This window comes from Orcinus orca, chromosome 1, assembly GCF_937001465.1.
Source record: "Orcinus orca chromosome 1, mOrcOrc1.1, whole genome shotgun sequence".
Lineage (NCBI taxonomy): Eukaryota > Metazoa > Chordata > Mammalia > Artiodactyla > Delphinidae > Orcinus > Orcinus orca.
In genome coordinates, this window is record NC_064559.1 from 37,004,385 (window position 1) to 37,017,681 (window position 13,297).

General features: G+C 33.6%; 1 protein-coding gene across 7 annotated transcripts in view; it reads left to right on the forward strand.

The window, feature by feature from the left end:
• CD55 (CD55 molecule (Cromer blood group)) overlaps nt 1–12,360 on the forward strand; it is a 32,773-nt gene extending 20,413 nt beyond the window's left edge. For 2 of the 7 annotated variants that reach the window (XM_033410451.2, XM_049702901.1), the window contains 2 exons: nt 1,922–1,994; nt 4,677–12,360. In XM_033410451.2, the coding sequence (XP_033266342.2) occupies nt 1,922–1,994; nt 4,677–4,752 (149 nt within the window). In that variant the 3' untranslated portion in view covers nt 4,753–12,360. Of the gene's footprint in view, nt 1–1,921; nt 1,995–3,700 lie in introns of all 7 variants that reach the window. The other 5 variants (XR_004478434.2, XM_033410452.2, XM_033410455.2 and 2 more) reach the window with 5 other exon arrangements.
• Nucleotides 12,361–13,297: the final 937 nt, after the last annotated feature.

Here is a 13,297-nt window from a genome sequence, read left to right on the forward strand (position 1 = left end):
TCTAATACAAATTTTGTTTGAGTAATCTCAGGTATTTTTATTGAGAATATTGTGAACAGTTAAAATCATGCCCTGAACCAGGGGTTAGAAATAGGTTTTCTCTGGTGATAAACTGTTTGTCTTATTCATTTTCAGTCTCAGTGTTCTCATCTGTGAAAAGAATATCATGCAATGCAATTTAATAAATATTTACTGAACACTCTTTACTATTTACAAGTACCATGCCAATTATTGGAGATAATGAGATAATAGGTGACAAATTGCCTTGCAGTGTTTTAAGTACTAGGTAAATATAATTCTACATAATGGGGAACATTACTAAACTACTCCTTTTACATTTTCTAAAATTATGTAGTTTTCCTACCTATGATCTCTTCAATGAATAATTAAGAACATTGGAATCGTAATCATAGTTTCATTTATAATTTTATAGTTTCATGTAGCTCAAGTTGTGTCAATCTTAAATTAACACTGATTCACCTTTGAGTGAATGCTAAGATCATTGCCTTTATACTTTAAAGTTTCCTTTGTTTCTAATTTGCAAAATAATACTCTCATTAATTATTAATTATTGAGGAATCATTTATTTAGAATTATATTTCTCAATTTCTGTATTTTGCACTGGTTTTCTGTTAAAACATCAACCTCCACACACTTTCTTCCTGAATCACTTATATGTGCTGATCAGTGTTCTAAGAATATTCCTAAGTTATGTCATCCAGACATTCTGGATTGCTTTAAAATTTTCTATTTTCATTTATCATTCAAACTGAAAATGGGATCTTTCTGCATCATTTGAAAATGGTAGGATTAATGGGAAGTGGTGAAAGGAAAAGAAACCCCAAATTTTTGAGGAGCCATGATTTATTTTATGAGTATAGTCTTTTCAAACTAATGCTATGGTGCTAAGGGATCAATTAAAGAAATTGATTGGGTAAAATAGTATAAAACCTGTGGTGGAAACAGCTATTTTTAAAATTATGTATCGACATGGCCGTTCAGTTGTGTGACATCTGTAGTATTTTGCTGATTTGGAACCAGATACACTTGTTAGTCATATTACCTTCAGTTGCTTTTCTAGTGTCATCTATAATTTTCTTTGTAGTACAGATCAAAAGAGTAGAGTTCAAGGATTTGGAGGGTGGAGTGGGGAGGTAAAGGGAGACCCAAGGTGGTGAGGGGAAAGGGCAATGGGTGGTTTTAAGAAGAAAGTTTATGTGTAAAAGTCAAGGTATAAAAGTTTTTTGCTGTTATTCAACTTATTTAACCAATTATTTTCTGTTGCTCAACTCAAAATAGTGCATTGAATCTTGAAAGTAAATATTAGTTTTCCTAAAAGAAATTTTATCTGCAACAGACTAAACACTGAAAAGCATTTCTATAGGCAAAGTATGTTTTACTCTCGGTGCTGAGATGATGATACCTTTCCTATGATGGGAAAATACCTACATCTCTGTTACCTTTATAAACTAAGTAAATGGCCTTCCCATTAACCACATATGGACGCGTCACCTTTCTGAGACTCAGTTTAATTATCTACAAAATGAGCGTGAACTCTAAGATGCCTTCTAGTGCTGAAATTATATAATACAGTCATCATATTTAAATCAGTGATCAAATCATTTAAAATTAAGCATGGTGGGGTTGAAACACTTTAGAATCCTCTCAAACCTGTCAAATTTTATTTGAGCATTGTGATAATTCATTCTAAATATTTCATCTTTCCTTGAAAGAAAACAGGATAAATAACATGCAGTATTTACTGTCAGAGTTGTGACATAAGCAAGCAAGCAAAATATAATTCATGTCTCCTATTTTTTAACTTGCCTCATAATTAATATGTTTGTCACTGTGAACTACTGTATATATAATTGTTCATGTTTCTATATTAACTGTCTTATCAAATTCTTTCCCCCTCAAGGATGTGTTGCTGGTACTCTAATAATTGGTACCATGATTCTAGTCAAAATTTTCTGGGGCAGTGGAAAATCAGGGTGAGCAGAAATTCTGATGATTTTTAAAAATTTATTCTTAGCTTCTTTCCAGTAAAACTTGACACTATGCCAGTAGATAATTTTCTTAGCTTAATTGCGTTTTTTGATATGCTGTCTCTTTATTCCTTTTGTCTATGATTACTATCCTGGATGAACAGACTCTGTGTCTTAAAACATTTTTAGATTTCTCAGTATATACGAGGACATTAAGTGATTTGAAAGCCGAAGTCTCATTGCAATCTATTAATCAACTCACCTTTTTCTCTACTCAGTACAATTTATGAGAGTATCTGTGTGTGCACAGAAGCAAAAAAATTTAGAAAGAGAAACTCTAACGTATTGTTAAATTGCCTGTGACTAGGCCTATTAATAAATTGCATTTATTAACAGATGCCAGTCTAGCCAAAATCAGCCCAGTGGTTAAGAGGGCAGGCTCTGGAACCTGACTGCTTGGTTCCAATTCCGGGTCTGCTATTTAAATGCCATGTGGCTGTGAGCAGCTTAACCTCTCTATGCCTCAATTTTCTCGTTTGTAAAAATGGGGGAAATATAGTACCTGCTTCATGGGATTGTAGTATCTATTTCATGGGATCAAATGAATTGCCATCTGTAAAGAGGTTAGAACCTTACTTGTCACATGGTAAGCACTCAGGTGATAAAACAACAACACACAGAAAAAAAGATCAGTATTTGAAACATCTGACCTGCATTGAATTTACATGTGTTAAGTATAAAGTCATGGTTGGCTCTGATGTATCCTGTAGACAGAGTATTATTTAAATTGACTGTCTTCTGTTTTGTAGATTTTGTTGTGCAGAAAACTAATTGTGGAGTTCATATAAACTTGAATTCTTTCTGAAGTGCCCTAATACCTATTTTTTCATTACTTAATTAAGAACAACTATATTTTAATGCTGTTACTAAATTGCCTATTTCAATTCTTTGGATGATGTGAGGTATTAAGTTGGTACAGAAGTCTCAGCAAAACTACTCTGGAAAAAAGAATAAACCACCAATCTTCTCTACTTTCTTACATTTGGTCCAGTTCTCCTTTTGAATTGGAGCATTATTAATTTACTTCTAAAACCATTGCTCTGGGGCTTGGTAGATGAGGGGAGTGGAATGTGATGAGTTGTCTCTCTCTTGGCTGTCTCTTGGCTATCATTACTTTTTTAGGTACTTTGGTAAAATAATAGACCATCATATTTTTAATAGAATGAAGAGTGCTGAAATGTAGAAGGAAGGAATATCTGTTTTATATTTTATTGGGATTTTGCAGTAAACCTAATTCTTCTATTTCTGAATCAGAGGAAATTCATGCAAACCTCTAAGAAAGAATTTGCCTTTTTTAATGTGCACTTAAAAACACTCCACTTGCCTTATTTTGGAAGTATAAGATGTTGAGGGTAAGAGCTAACTTTATACATTCCTGGTTATTCTCTGAATTTCATACTGATTTAATTAAAATTTGATCTTAATGAGGCAGGAGAAAGAGTTAATGCATGTGATGGTGTAATGTACCTTCACCTGGTGATCCTTTGTGTTTGCCTATCAAAGGATTTATTTGCATCTTTTAGAAGTGTTGGATATATATGATAAATTTTAGTTTATGAAAAGAATGTGATTGTAAGCAAATGCTGATACTGCTTTTTGAGTGAACTTAAACTTTTATAATTCAATCAGTATTTTCCTTCTCTACTATTCAGCTCTTACTACACACATGAGAACAACAAAGCATTTAATGTTTCATGATTTGTGACTGGTGATGCTACGAAAGTAAGAGCTTCTATTAATTTACAACAGGTATATGGTTCAATAAAATCAACTTCTGTATCTTGGAAAATGCCCATTAACACAATTAGCTTGATATCTATCTGTGACTATTAAAGGACAATAGAGGCTTAAACCTCTGTTATTGTCAGAATTGTTTTTCTTTGTTGAACGAGTGACTAACACAGTAAATCTTTCATTAATATGACGTGTCTTCAGTCTTTCACTCTTCAGCAGTATACTCATCATCTCATCCTGTGCTTTATATTCAGTTTATTGAAATGATTAGATGCTCACAATGCTACAAATATCTGGAAAAAACAAAAGGTTGATACATTAGGGCTTACAAATAGGAATGCCTTCATTGTGACTACTTGCATCATGAGATGATTGGCCCATATTGTGTTTGCTCCTCCGTCTTGCTTGGTGACTTTTAAAGTTTCCAGTGTTTAAGAAATATTAAATCTATTTTAACGTGTCTTTTCTAAGTCAAGTTTACAGATCTTATCTGTTTTATGTTGTTAGGCAAAATTATCACGCAAAACTAACTTAATATGTATGTACCTGTGAAACCTTCTAGGTGTCTTCTTTTGATTAAACTTTCTTCTGTTCCAGGGAGTTTTCACTGACTTTTAATCTGAAAGAATCTTAGTTGAATCCAGCTTGGCCACTTAATCTCAAGAAACTAAAAACTCAAGTGTCATGTTTTAGTTGGTATTGCTATAACTACCGAACTCTAAACTATGCTGGCTGAGGTTGTCCATACTATAACTTACGAATTTTGCATTTGTTTTGCACCCCAAATTAACCAACTAATTCTTTTTCATGGTTTATCACATAGTAACTAAAAAAATAATGTTTATCACCAGTAAATAAAATTATTTTGATTTAAACTTTTTTTTTAACTTTCAGGACATATATGTATGACATTGACAGTTTTGCTTATGATGCTAGTAACTATTGCCTAACTGAGCCAAAGAAGAGTTGAGAAGAAAGTGCACATGAGTACACAGAATATTTCTAATTTTGTAGAACTTTCTGGTGGAGCGAACACAGTATATGTGGTAGTGTTCTTCGTTTTGCATGTTATCTTGTCTTTAAGATGCATAAGAATGTCCACGAAGCAAGGAAAAACGAATCTGTCCTGGAATCACATTCTCAGCACTCTTAAGACTCTTGAAAATAGAAGAACTCACAAGATTGAGAGTGATTACTTTCATAAAAGTGTGGGAAAGTGGAGAGATTTGTTGATACTTAGAATGTGAGCAAGAAGAAAAGGAAAAAAAGTGAATTTTTTTTCAACAAATGTGTAATGTTATTTTTTACTTACAAAGGACACAACAAATTAAAAACATTAATTGGATATTGAAACCAAATAAACCACTCTCTTCTAAGAAAAATTGCCAAAGACTGATGAAAAATGTTTCCTTTTATTCCTAAAATAATCCTTCCTGACTAAAAGGCATTTTCATCTTTTCTTATTCCATTAAAATGAGTCTGAATCAGTTGGCAAAATTTTTTAAAGGAAAAACATGCCAATGACCCAAGAGTGTTGAGTTTCTTGGGTTATTTGGTGACAAAGGAGGAATACAGAATGAAGGAATAATTCTTCCTTTGTCATACAAGTACAGATAGTGAATTAGCTCCTTATTTGTCAGATAGATCAGCTATAATTTTGTTCTTAAGATAATGTAAAATAAAAAAAACAGCCCTGTGAAAGGGTGCAAGGTGTCTTTATTGACTTAATGTCTTTAAAGGTCTCCAGAGATTTATAATATTAATATAAGAAAAGATTCTGTATTTCTAAAGTGAGATGTTCATATTCAAATTGTAAATCTTATTCTTTTGTAATATTAAGCTTAATTTATATTTATTTATATTTTACATGTATACCAAAAAAGTTCAAGAAGATACGTAAAGAAAAATTTGTTTTCCCTAAAAAGAAATAATTGATCACACTTTTGTCTCAGGTGGTATTTGACATTTATTTTCTTAAATGTAAATAATTTACTTATAAATAAGAGAGTCCCTTCCTGCCTTTCATAAGTAGTTTAGAATGCCGCCCTTTGGTTATCCTAGGGTGAATCATTTTCAGTTACTTTTAAGGTATCACTTGTTATTGATTTACCTAACTGGCAATCACATCAATTTCCAGATTCTTAATATGTTCTTGTCATCTTGTCAATTACATGTTAAGTGTTGGAATAGACTAGAATATATACATAACTAAATTTAACAATAATTATTTTGTCATATTGCTTCATCTTCTTTGTTGTTAAAGTATTTTAAAATAAATTCCATTAGCATCATGGCATTTCACTATAAATACTTAAATATGTATTTCTAACAATAAAGACTTTTTTTTCCTACCTAACCACTATCATCACAACTAACAAGATTAATGGTAATTTCCTAATGGCTTCTAATTCTAGGAAATTCTTTTAACTTCCTTAAGAGTTCTGCAAATAGGCTCACATCCATCTATTAATTCGTTCGTTTGTTAAATAGGAGGACCTACTCTGCTTACTCTGTGACAATCTGCTGCTTCCTGGGGTAGTAGCAAGGATAACACTGATTCAGTTACTCATAAAAATACATGATGGGCTTCCCTGGTGGCGCAGTGGTTGAGAGTCCGCCTGCCGATGCAGGGGACACGGGTTCGTGCCCCGGTCCCGCAAGATCCCACATGCCACGGAGCAGCTGGGCCCGTGAGCCATGGCCACTGAGTCTGTGCGTCCGGAGCCTGTGCTCCACAACACGAGAGGCCACAACAGTGAGAGGCCCGCGTACCGCAAAAAAAAAACCCCAAAAAACAACAAAAAAAACACATGAGAGCCCACTATGTGCAGGTTATAGTGCTAGGTGGTGAAGTTACCAAATGACTACCACACAGTATCTACCCACACGTTGCTTATAAGACTAAAACGATAACACCTATTGAGAGAAAGAATGTAGAGTTATAAGTGTTACACTTGTACGGAGTGCCTAAGTTGTCTTTGCTAAGTGGATGAGTGGTGGGCTGAGAGCCATTCAGGACAGGATGAAAATTAAGAAAGGACAAGTAATGAGATTCACATGGCAGGATTGGGGACTGAAAATAGTGCAGCAACCTCAAAGTAGGAAAGGCTTGGAGAGAGGACTATGGTATGTCATGTGTTTAGTGTAAAAGTAAAATTATAAATTCCAAATAGTTTATTCTGCTGTGACTAAATTAAAAGTTGGAATCAATGGTCACAAGTTTATGGTAGCAAGAATTTTAGATATTGGAAAACATTGAACTTTGACAATAAAATACATTGAGTTAGCCTTTATATCTTACTACTTAGATAAAGGTAAAAGCTGAAAAAATATCTAACAACCAGTTACCTTGAAGAAAATAATAATAGGAACAGGTATGTTAGGGGTAGTGGGATTTTCTTGTAGGACTTATTATTTGTATCCTGTTATCATGAAGTTGAATAGTTTTATATTTTCCCAAGGTAAGCTCTCCTATAATATTATACTTTATTTTAAAAAATATATTTATTTGGCTGTTCTGGGTCTTAGTTGTAGCACGTGGGATCTTCATTGCCGTGCATGGGATCTTTAGTTGTCGCATGCAGGATCTTAGTTGCAGCATTCGGGATCTGGTTCCCTGACCAGGAATTGAACCTAGGCCCCCTGCACTGGGAGCATGGAGTCTTAATCACCAGGGAAGTCCCCTAAATATTATACTTTAATTGCCAAGATTGTATTGCCTTTACTCTCGAGACTGATAATTATTTGTTGTAAGAAATTATACTTGCTCACCACAGAAATTTGCATTTTATAATAGTTAACCCACAATTACTATCAAATTTCTTGGAACACTTGAACATTAGTAGTTTTTGTCTTATCACACCCTGAGACTGTTTTTTGGTTAATGCCCAAAGTGGAAATGCCTCATTTTCCACTCGCCCACCTTGAGTGTTCCCTCCACCCCCTTGCCTAAATTAAAAACAGCATCTTCCCTAAAGTTGATTCTTCCTTTGCAGCCCATTCCAGTGGTGGCTGGTTCATTTTCAGGCTTCAGATACTTCAGTGTTGAGAGGTGGTGGTGGTGTTTTCCTTGCTTCCCCTTGTCACTACTTCCATCTCAAGTCTCCTATATATTCTTTAAAAAGAGTAATTGTTCTTTTACTCTGGTAGGGTAATTAATTTACTAAAATGTTAAAATTTTTTCCCTGTAGTTTTTCCTCTCCCAATTCCAAGCAGCTAGCCAAATTTTGGTCTTCCTTGCCATGGGAACCTCATGACAAAATGGAAGCAGAAAACTTAAAGAAGCTTAAAGACAGCTCTCTTCCTTGTTTTTTGTTTTCTCTCTGAAATCCTAGCTTTCATCATAGACTAATCTGTGGGGAGGGAGGTAGAAGCAGAACCAGGAAGAGAGAAGATTCCAATAAACAACAAAGAAGACAGATGTTGCTCACAATCTCAAAGTCTCCAAGCCAAGCATCCTGAGGGTTTCTGGGGTGGAGAGGTAAGGATCCAGAGATGAGTGATGGGAATGCATCTTTTGAAGTTGCATATTTTGAAGTTAAGTTTAGCAGGATTTGCTAAAGCATTAGGTGTGCAGTTAAAAAGAAAGGAGTCAAGGATGACACCAAGATTTTTAGCCTGAGCAACAAGAAGGAAGAGGTTGCCACTTACAGAGCAGGGGAAGACTTTGTAAACGAAAGATCAGGAGTTTGTTTTTTGTTTTTAGACATGGTAAGTTTGAGATACCTTTCAGACATCAAAGTGGACATGTTGTACAAATAGTCAAAAATACAAATCTGGAGCTCAGAGAAGGTGTCCAGGCTTGATATACTTGGGAGTCGTCAATAGGAGAACATGTGTCAGGGAACCCAAGAAAGAAAGATAAAGATGAATATTCAACTTTCAGGTTTATAATATGGAGGCTATTGGAGGCCTTGTCCAAAATTCTTTCAGTACAGTGGTTGTGGGTAAATGCCTAGATTGAACCTTACTGACACTACGTTAATCAACTGATCAAAAGTAACATTACCAATAATGGGAAAAATAACATGAAGTTGATACTGATAGAACACCTTGAGAAGAGCTCAGTGTCATTTGGGTGTGGTATTCCTGCTAAAAATATATACTCTAGATCAAGTTATAAGGAAGCATCAGAAAAACAGTTTGAGGGACATTCTACAAAATAGCTAGCCTGTATACTTCCAAAGTGTTAAGGTCATGAAAACCAAGTCCAAAAAAAAAAGGAGATGATAAAGATAAGTGCAAAAATCTTTGAGATAGAAAGAAGAAAAATAATAGGAAAAAACCAATGAAATCAAAAGTTAGGTCTTTAAAAAAATCAATATAACTGATAAAATTCCATTTTGACTGATAAAGAGTAAAAGGAGACAAAAATTACCAGTATCATAATGTAATAGAATACATCACTCACTACAGAGCCTGGTCTTTAAAGGAAAAATAATACCAATAAATTCAACTTTATACCAATAAATTCAACAAAAAATTGGATGAAATGAACAAATTAGTTGAAAGACACAAATTATAAAGTCTGACCCAATAAGAATACAAAACTTGAATAGTCCTATATTAATTCAGGAAACTGGATTTTCATTTAAAATCTTTCCCAAAAGAAATCTTATGCCCAGATGGCTTCACTGGTAAATTCTAACATTTAAGGAAGAAATTATACCAATCCTACACAAACTCTGTCAGAAAATAAAGGAAGAGAGAATACTCCCAAACTCATTTTATGAGGCCAAAGACATCAGAAAAGAGAACTATGCACAATATCCCTCATGAAAATAGACACAAATATCCTTAACAAAATTTTAGCAAAACAAACCCGACAATATATAAAAGAATATGGTGCATCATGATCAAATCGAGTTTATACCAGGAGTAAAAGGTTGATTTGGCATCCAAAAATCAACCAGTGTAATTCGCCATATTAATAAAATAAAGAAAAAAACATATGATCATTTCAATAGATACAGAAGAGAGGTTTGATAAAGTGCAACACCAATTTATGATAAAATCTCTCAGCAAGCTAAGAAGAAAAGGGAAATTTCTTAATCTAATTAAGGGCATCTTTAACAAACCTACAACTTTCATTGTACTAAACATTGAAAGACTCAATGCTTTCTACCTAAGAAAAGGAACAAAGAGTGGATATCTACACTGCTACTTCTATTCAATATTTTACTGGAGGTTTTAACCAGTGCCATAAAGCAAGAAAAAGAAATGAAAGTCAATGAATTGGAAAGGTAGAAGTAAAGTTGTCTTTATTGGCCAATGATATGATTATGTATATAGAAAATACTAGAACTAATAAATGAATTTAGTAAGGTCACAGGATACAATGTTAATATACAAACAATTATAATTTTATGTACAAGTAATGAACAATTAGAAAAAGAAAATTTAAAAATAACCCATTTCCATTAGCAACCAAAACATGAAATATTTAGAAATACATTTTACAAAACATATGAAAGAACTCTACACTTTGCTGAGAGAAATTATAGGTCTGAAAAAATGATATATCATTTTCATGAATTAGAAGACACAATTATAAGATGTCAGTTTTTCACACATCAATCTATAATTCCAGCAGGGATTTTAAGAAACTGATCCTAAATCTATATTAGAAATATACATTTCCTCTCTTAACACTCTTTCAAAGTGTTATTTTTAAAAACAGGTCAGAAAACTAAAAACTGTATTTCTCAGATTCCACTGAAGCTGGGAGTCTGGAGGCAAATGACGTCTACCATGTAAAAGCAGTATTTGGAGGTCAGAATGAAGGCATAGGCCAAATTCCTGCTGCTTCTACTTCTAGAAAGCTAAGAGCAGACAGAGGTAAATGTTTGTGGTGGCCATTTTCCACTTTCCTTTATCTAGTCACAAACTTCATGGGAATAAAAATCTGTTGTGAAAGATAGTGGTATAGCAGTAGCTTCCTGAGCTCCAGCTCATGACTTCAATGATGTGGCTTTGAAGTCAATAGTCCAAAAATGGTTCTCTGACTTCTAGCCTTCCCAGCTTTCTTTTTTTTTTTTTTAAAGAAACAAGGGAATTTCTGTTTTCTGCACTGAAATGTGGCTAATCCAATGTTCCACAAGTCTGAACTATTTTATATTAATCTGTTTCTTCTTCTTTGCTATGAAGTATGGTCTTCCAATCCACTGATTCTCTCTTAAACTGTGTCAACTATAGAGGTAATACAATTAATTGAGATTGCAATTTGAAATGATTTCATTATTCATTTCCAAGTTTTCTAGTTGTTTTATATCTAACAATCTGTGCTTCATACCTGCCCTATTTTAGTTTAGTTATTAATGCATGTTTATACTTCATTAAATTCCCAAAATACTTATTTTGGTGTTTTTATCATAGTTTTTTATTTTAAAAAATTTCACCCACAGTGAATTCCTGTCTAAATGTTGATTTCCATTGGCTGTTTCCTATAACATTACATTTTTTAACATATGTTACACTTGTGATTTGAAATTTTTTAAAAAAAGATAGCCTCCCTTGATCTAACAGCAAGAAGGAGTTTCTCTCTCTAATTTTCTGAACACTCTTTTTATGGAAAGTTAAAATGCATTTACTTTTACTATTTTTTTACTTTTTAGTTGAAGTTCACAGCATGTATAACACCTTAAAATACAATTTATAAAAGTTATTAGATAAATTGAAACAATAACAAATTCTGCATACTACTTTACAGCATACCCAATGTCCTTTTAGATAAATACTAAATTTGATATGTTACTCTATTTTTTTAAATTAAGGTTTTTATTTTGAGATCATTATAGATTGACAAGTTTTTTGAAGAAATAACCCAGAGAGATCCCCTGTTCCCTTTACCCATTTTCCTCCAATGGTCACATATTGCAGAACTATTGTACAATATCACAACTAGGATATTAACATACAATCTAATACATCTTATTCAGATTCTTCAGTTTTACTTGTACTCATTTGTTTGCATATTTATTTAGTTCTGTGCAACTTTATCATATGTGTAGGTTCACATCTTTAACACCACAGTCTAGATACAAGTTTCATCACTACAATGATCCCTCCTGTTGCCCTTTTACAACCACACCCATCTCCCTCCTGCTACCCCTCCCTGCCCCCTAATCCCTGACCCATGACAACCACTAATTTACTTTCCATTCTACAACTTTCTCATTTCAAGAATGTTATATAATGGAGTCATTCAGCATGTAACATTTTGAGATTGGCTTTTTCATCTGAGTACTTTCTAGAACTACAGTCTATGTTTGAAGACTGCTTCTAGTACTTTGTCAAGTTACTTAAACATTCCATGCCTGAGTTTTCTCACCTGTACAATGGGCACAACAATTTCTACCTCATAAAGTTGTCTGTAGCATGGAGTATTATCTGTCCCAAGGCAAGTTGGTCCCACCATTGTTGTTGTTCACTTGACTCATTTGCTACGTTGGATTGTGGGCATTACGTTTGCTTGTAATTCTAGATTTTTCCTAGTGGGCAAGAACCTGATTTCCTGTGGCCATGATAGTTTATTGATTCCAGGAGTTCTGTATTGTGAATAAAAGAGTCAATGCTTTGATGTCATTTCTCTAATTTCATTTTTTGTTTTCAAGATTCACATATCTCATGAGAGAGAAAAAAGGGATATAAGAATTTATTTTTGCAAGTTAACACTCCTTTTAATAAAATATTAATTTCAGTATACAATTTTATTTTTTTAATTTCAACTGTATGATCCAAATCCTTATTCATAATGGAGGCATGTGTCTCTCTGAGCTCATTATGTGCAAGACACCCTTTGTTCATTCCTTCATTCAATGAACCTATCGTTGATTAGTTACTATGTAACCAAATACTGTGAAGAATAGAAAGAGGGTGGGAGAGAGATAAAACCAGGATGATAGAAGAAAGACTTCAGCTTTTGTATCATAGAATGCAACTAGTAGTTTTAATGGTAGTGCAATTTGTTCATGCTAAACACTTTTATAGCTAAGAATAAAATTTTATTGCAATCTCAGTATTAGTTCAGCTGCATGTAACAGAGAACAAAAATAACAAGGGCTTAAGTGTGATGGAAATTCATGTATTTCTTAGATAAACTGACTTCCAGCGAACTGACTTCCAGGTTGAACTCAAACCTGGTACCAAAATCATTAGAGACCCCAGCTTATTTTGCCTTGTTTCTCTGTCATTCTCAAACATAATTTCCACTTATGATCCAAGATGGCTGGTGAAAATCCAAAGATTATGTCTGCATTGCGAAGACAAGAAATTAAGAAAGGACAGAAAAGGTACACACCTCTTCCTTTTAAGGTCACGTTCTGGAATTAACACATGCTAGTTCTCCTTATATGCAATTGACTTCTACTTATTCACAAGTTTGGTAGATACATTGTCTATTGCAGGTGGCTCTGAACTGATGCAAAAATAGAGAATTCTACTGAAAAGAAAGAGGAGGTAAATGGTTATCGCATCCGTCCTGTATCCAGTTGCTTTCACGAGTGTTTTGAACTTTA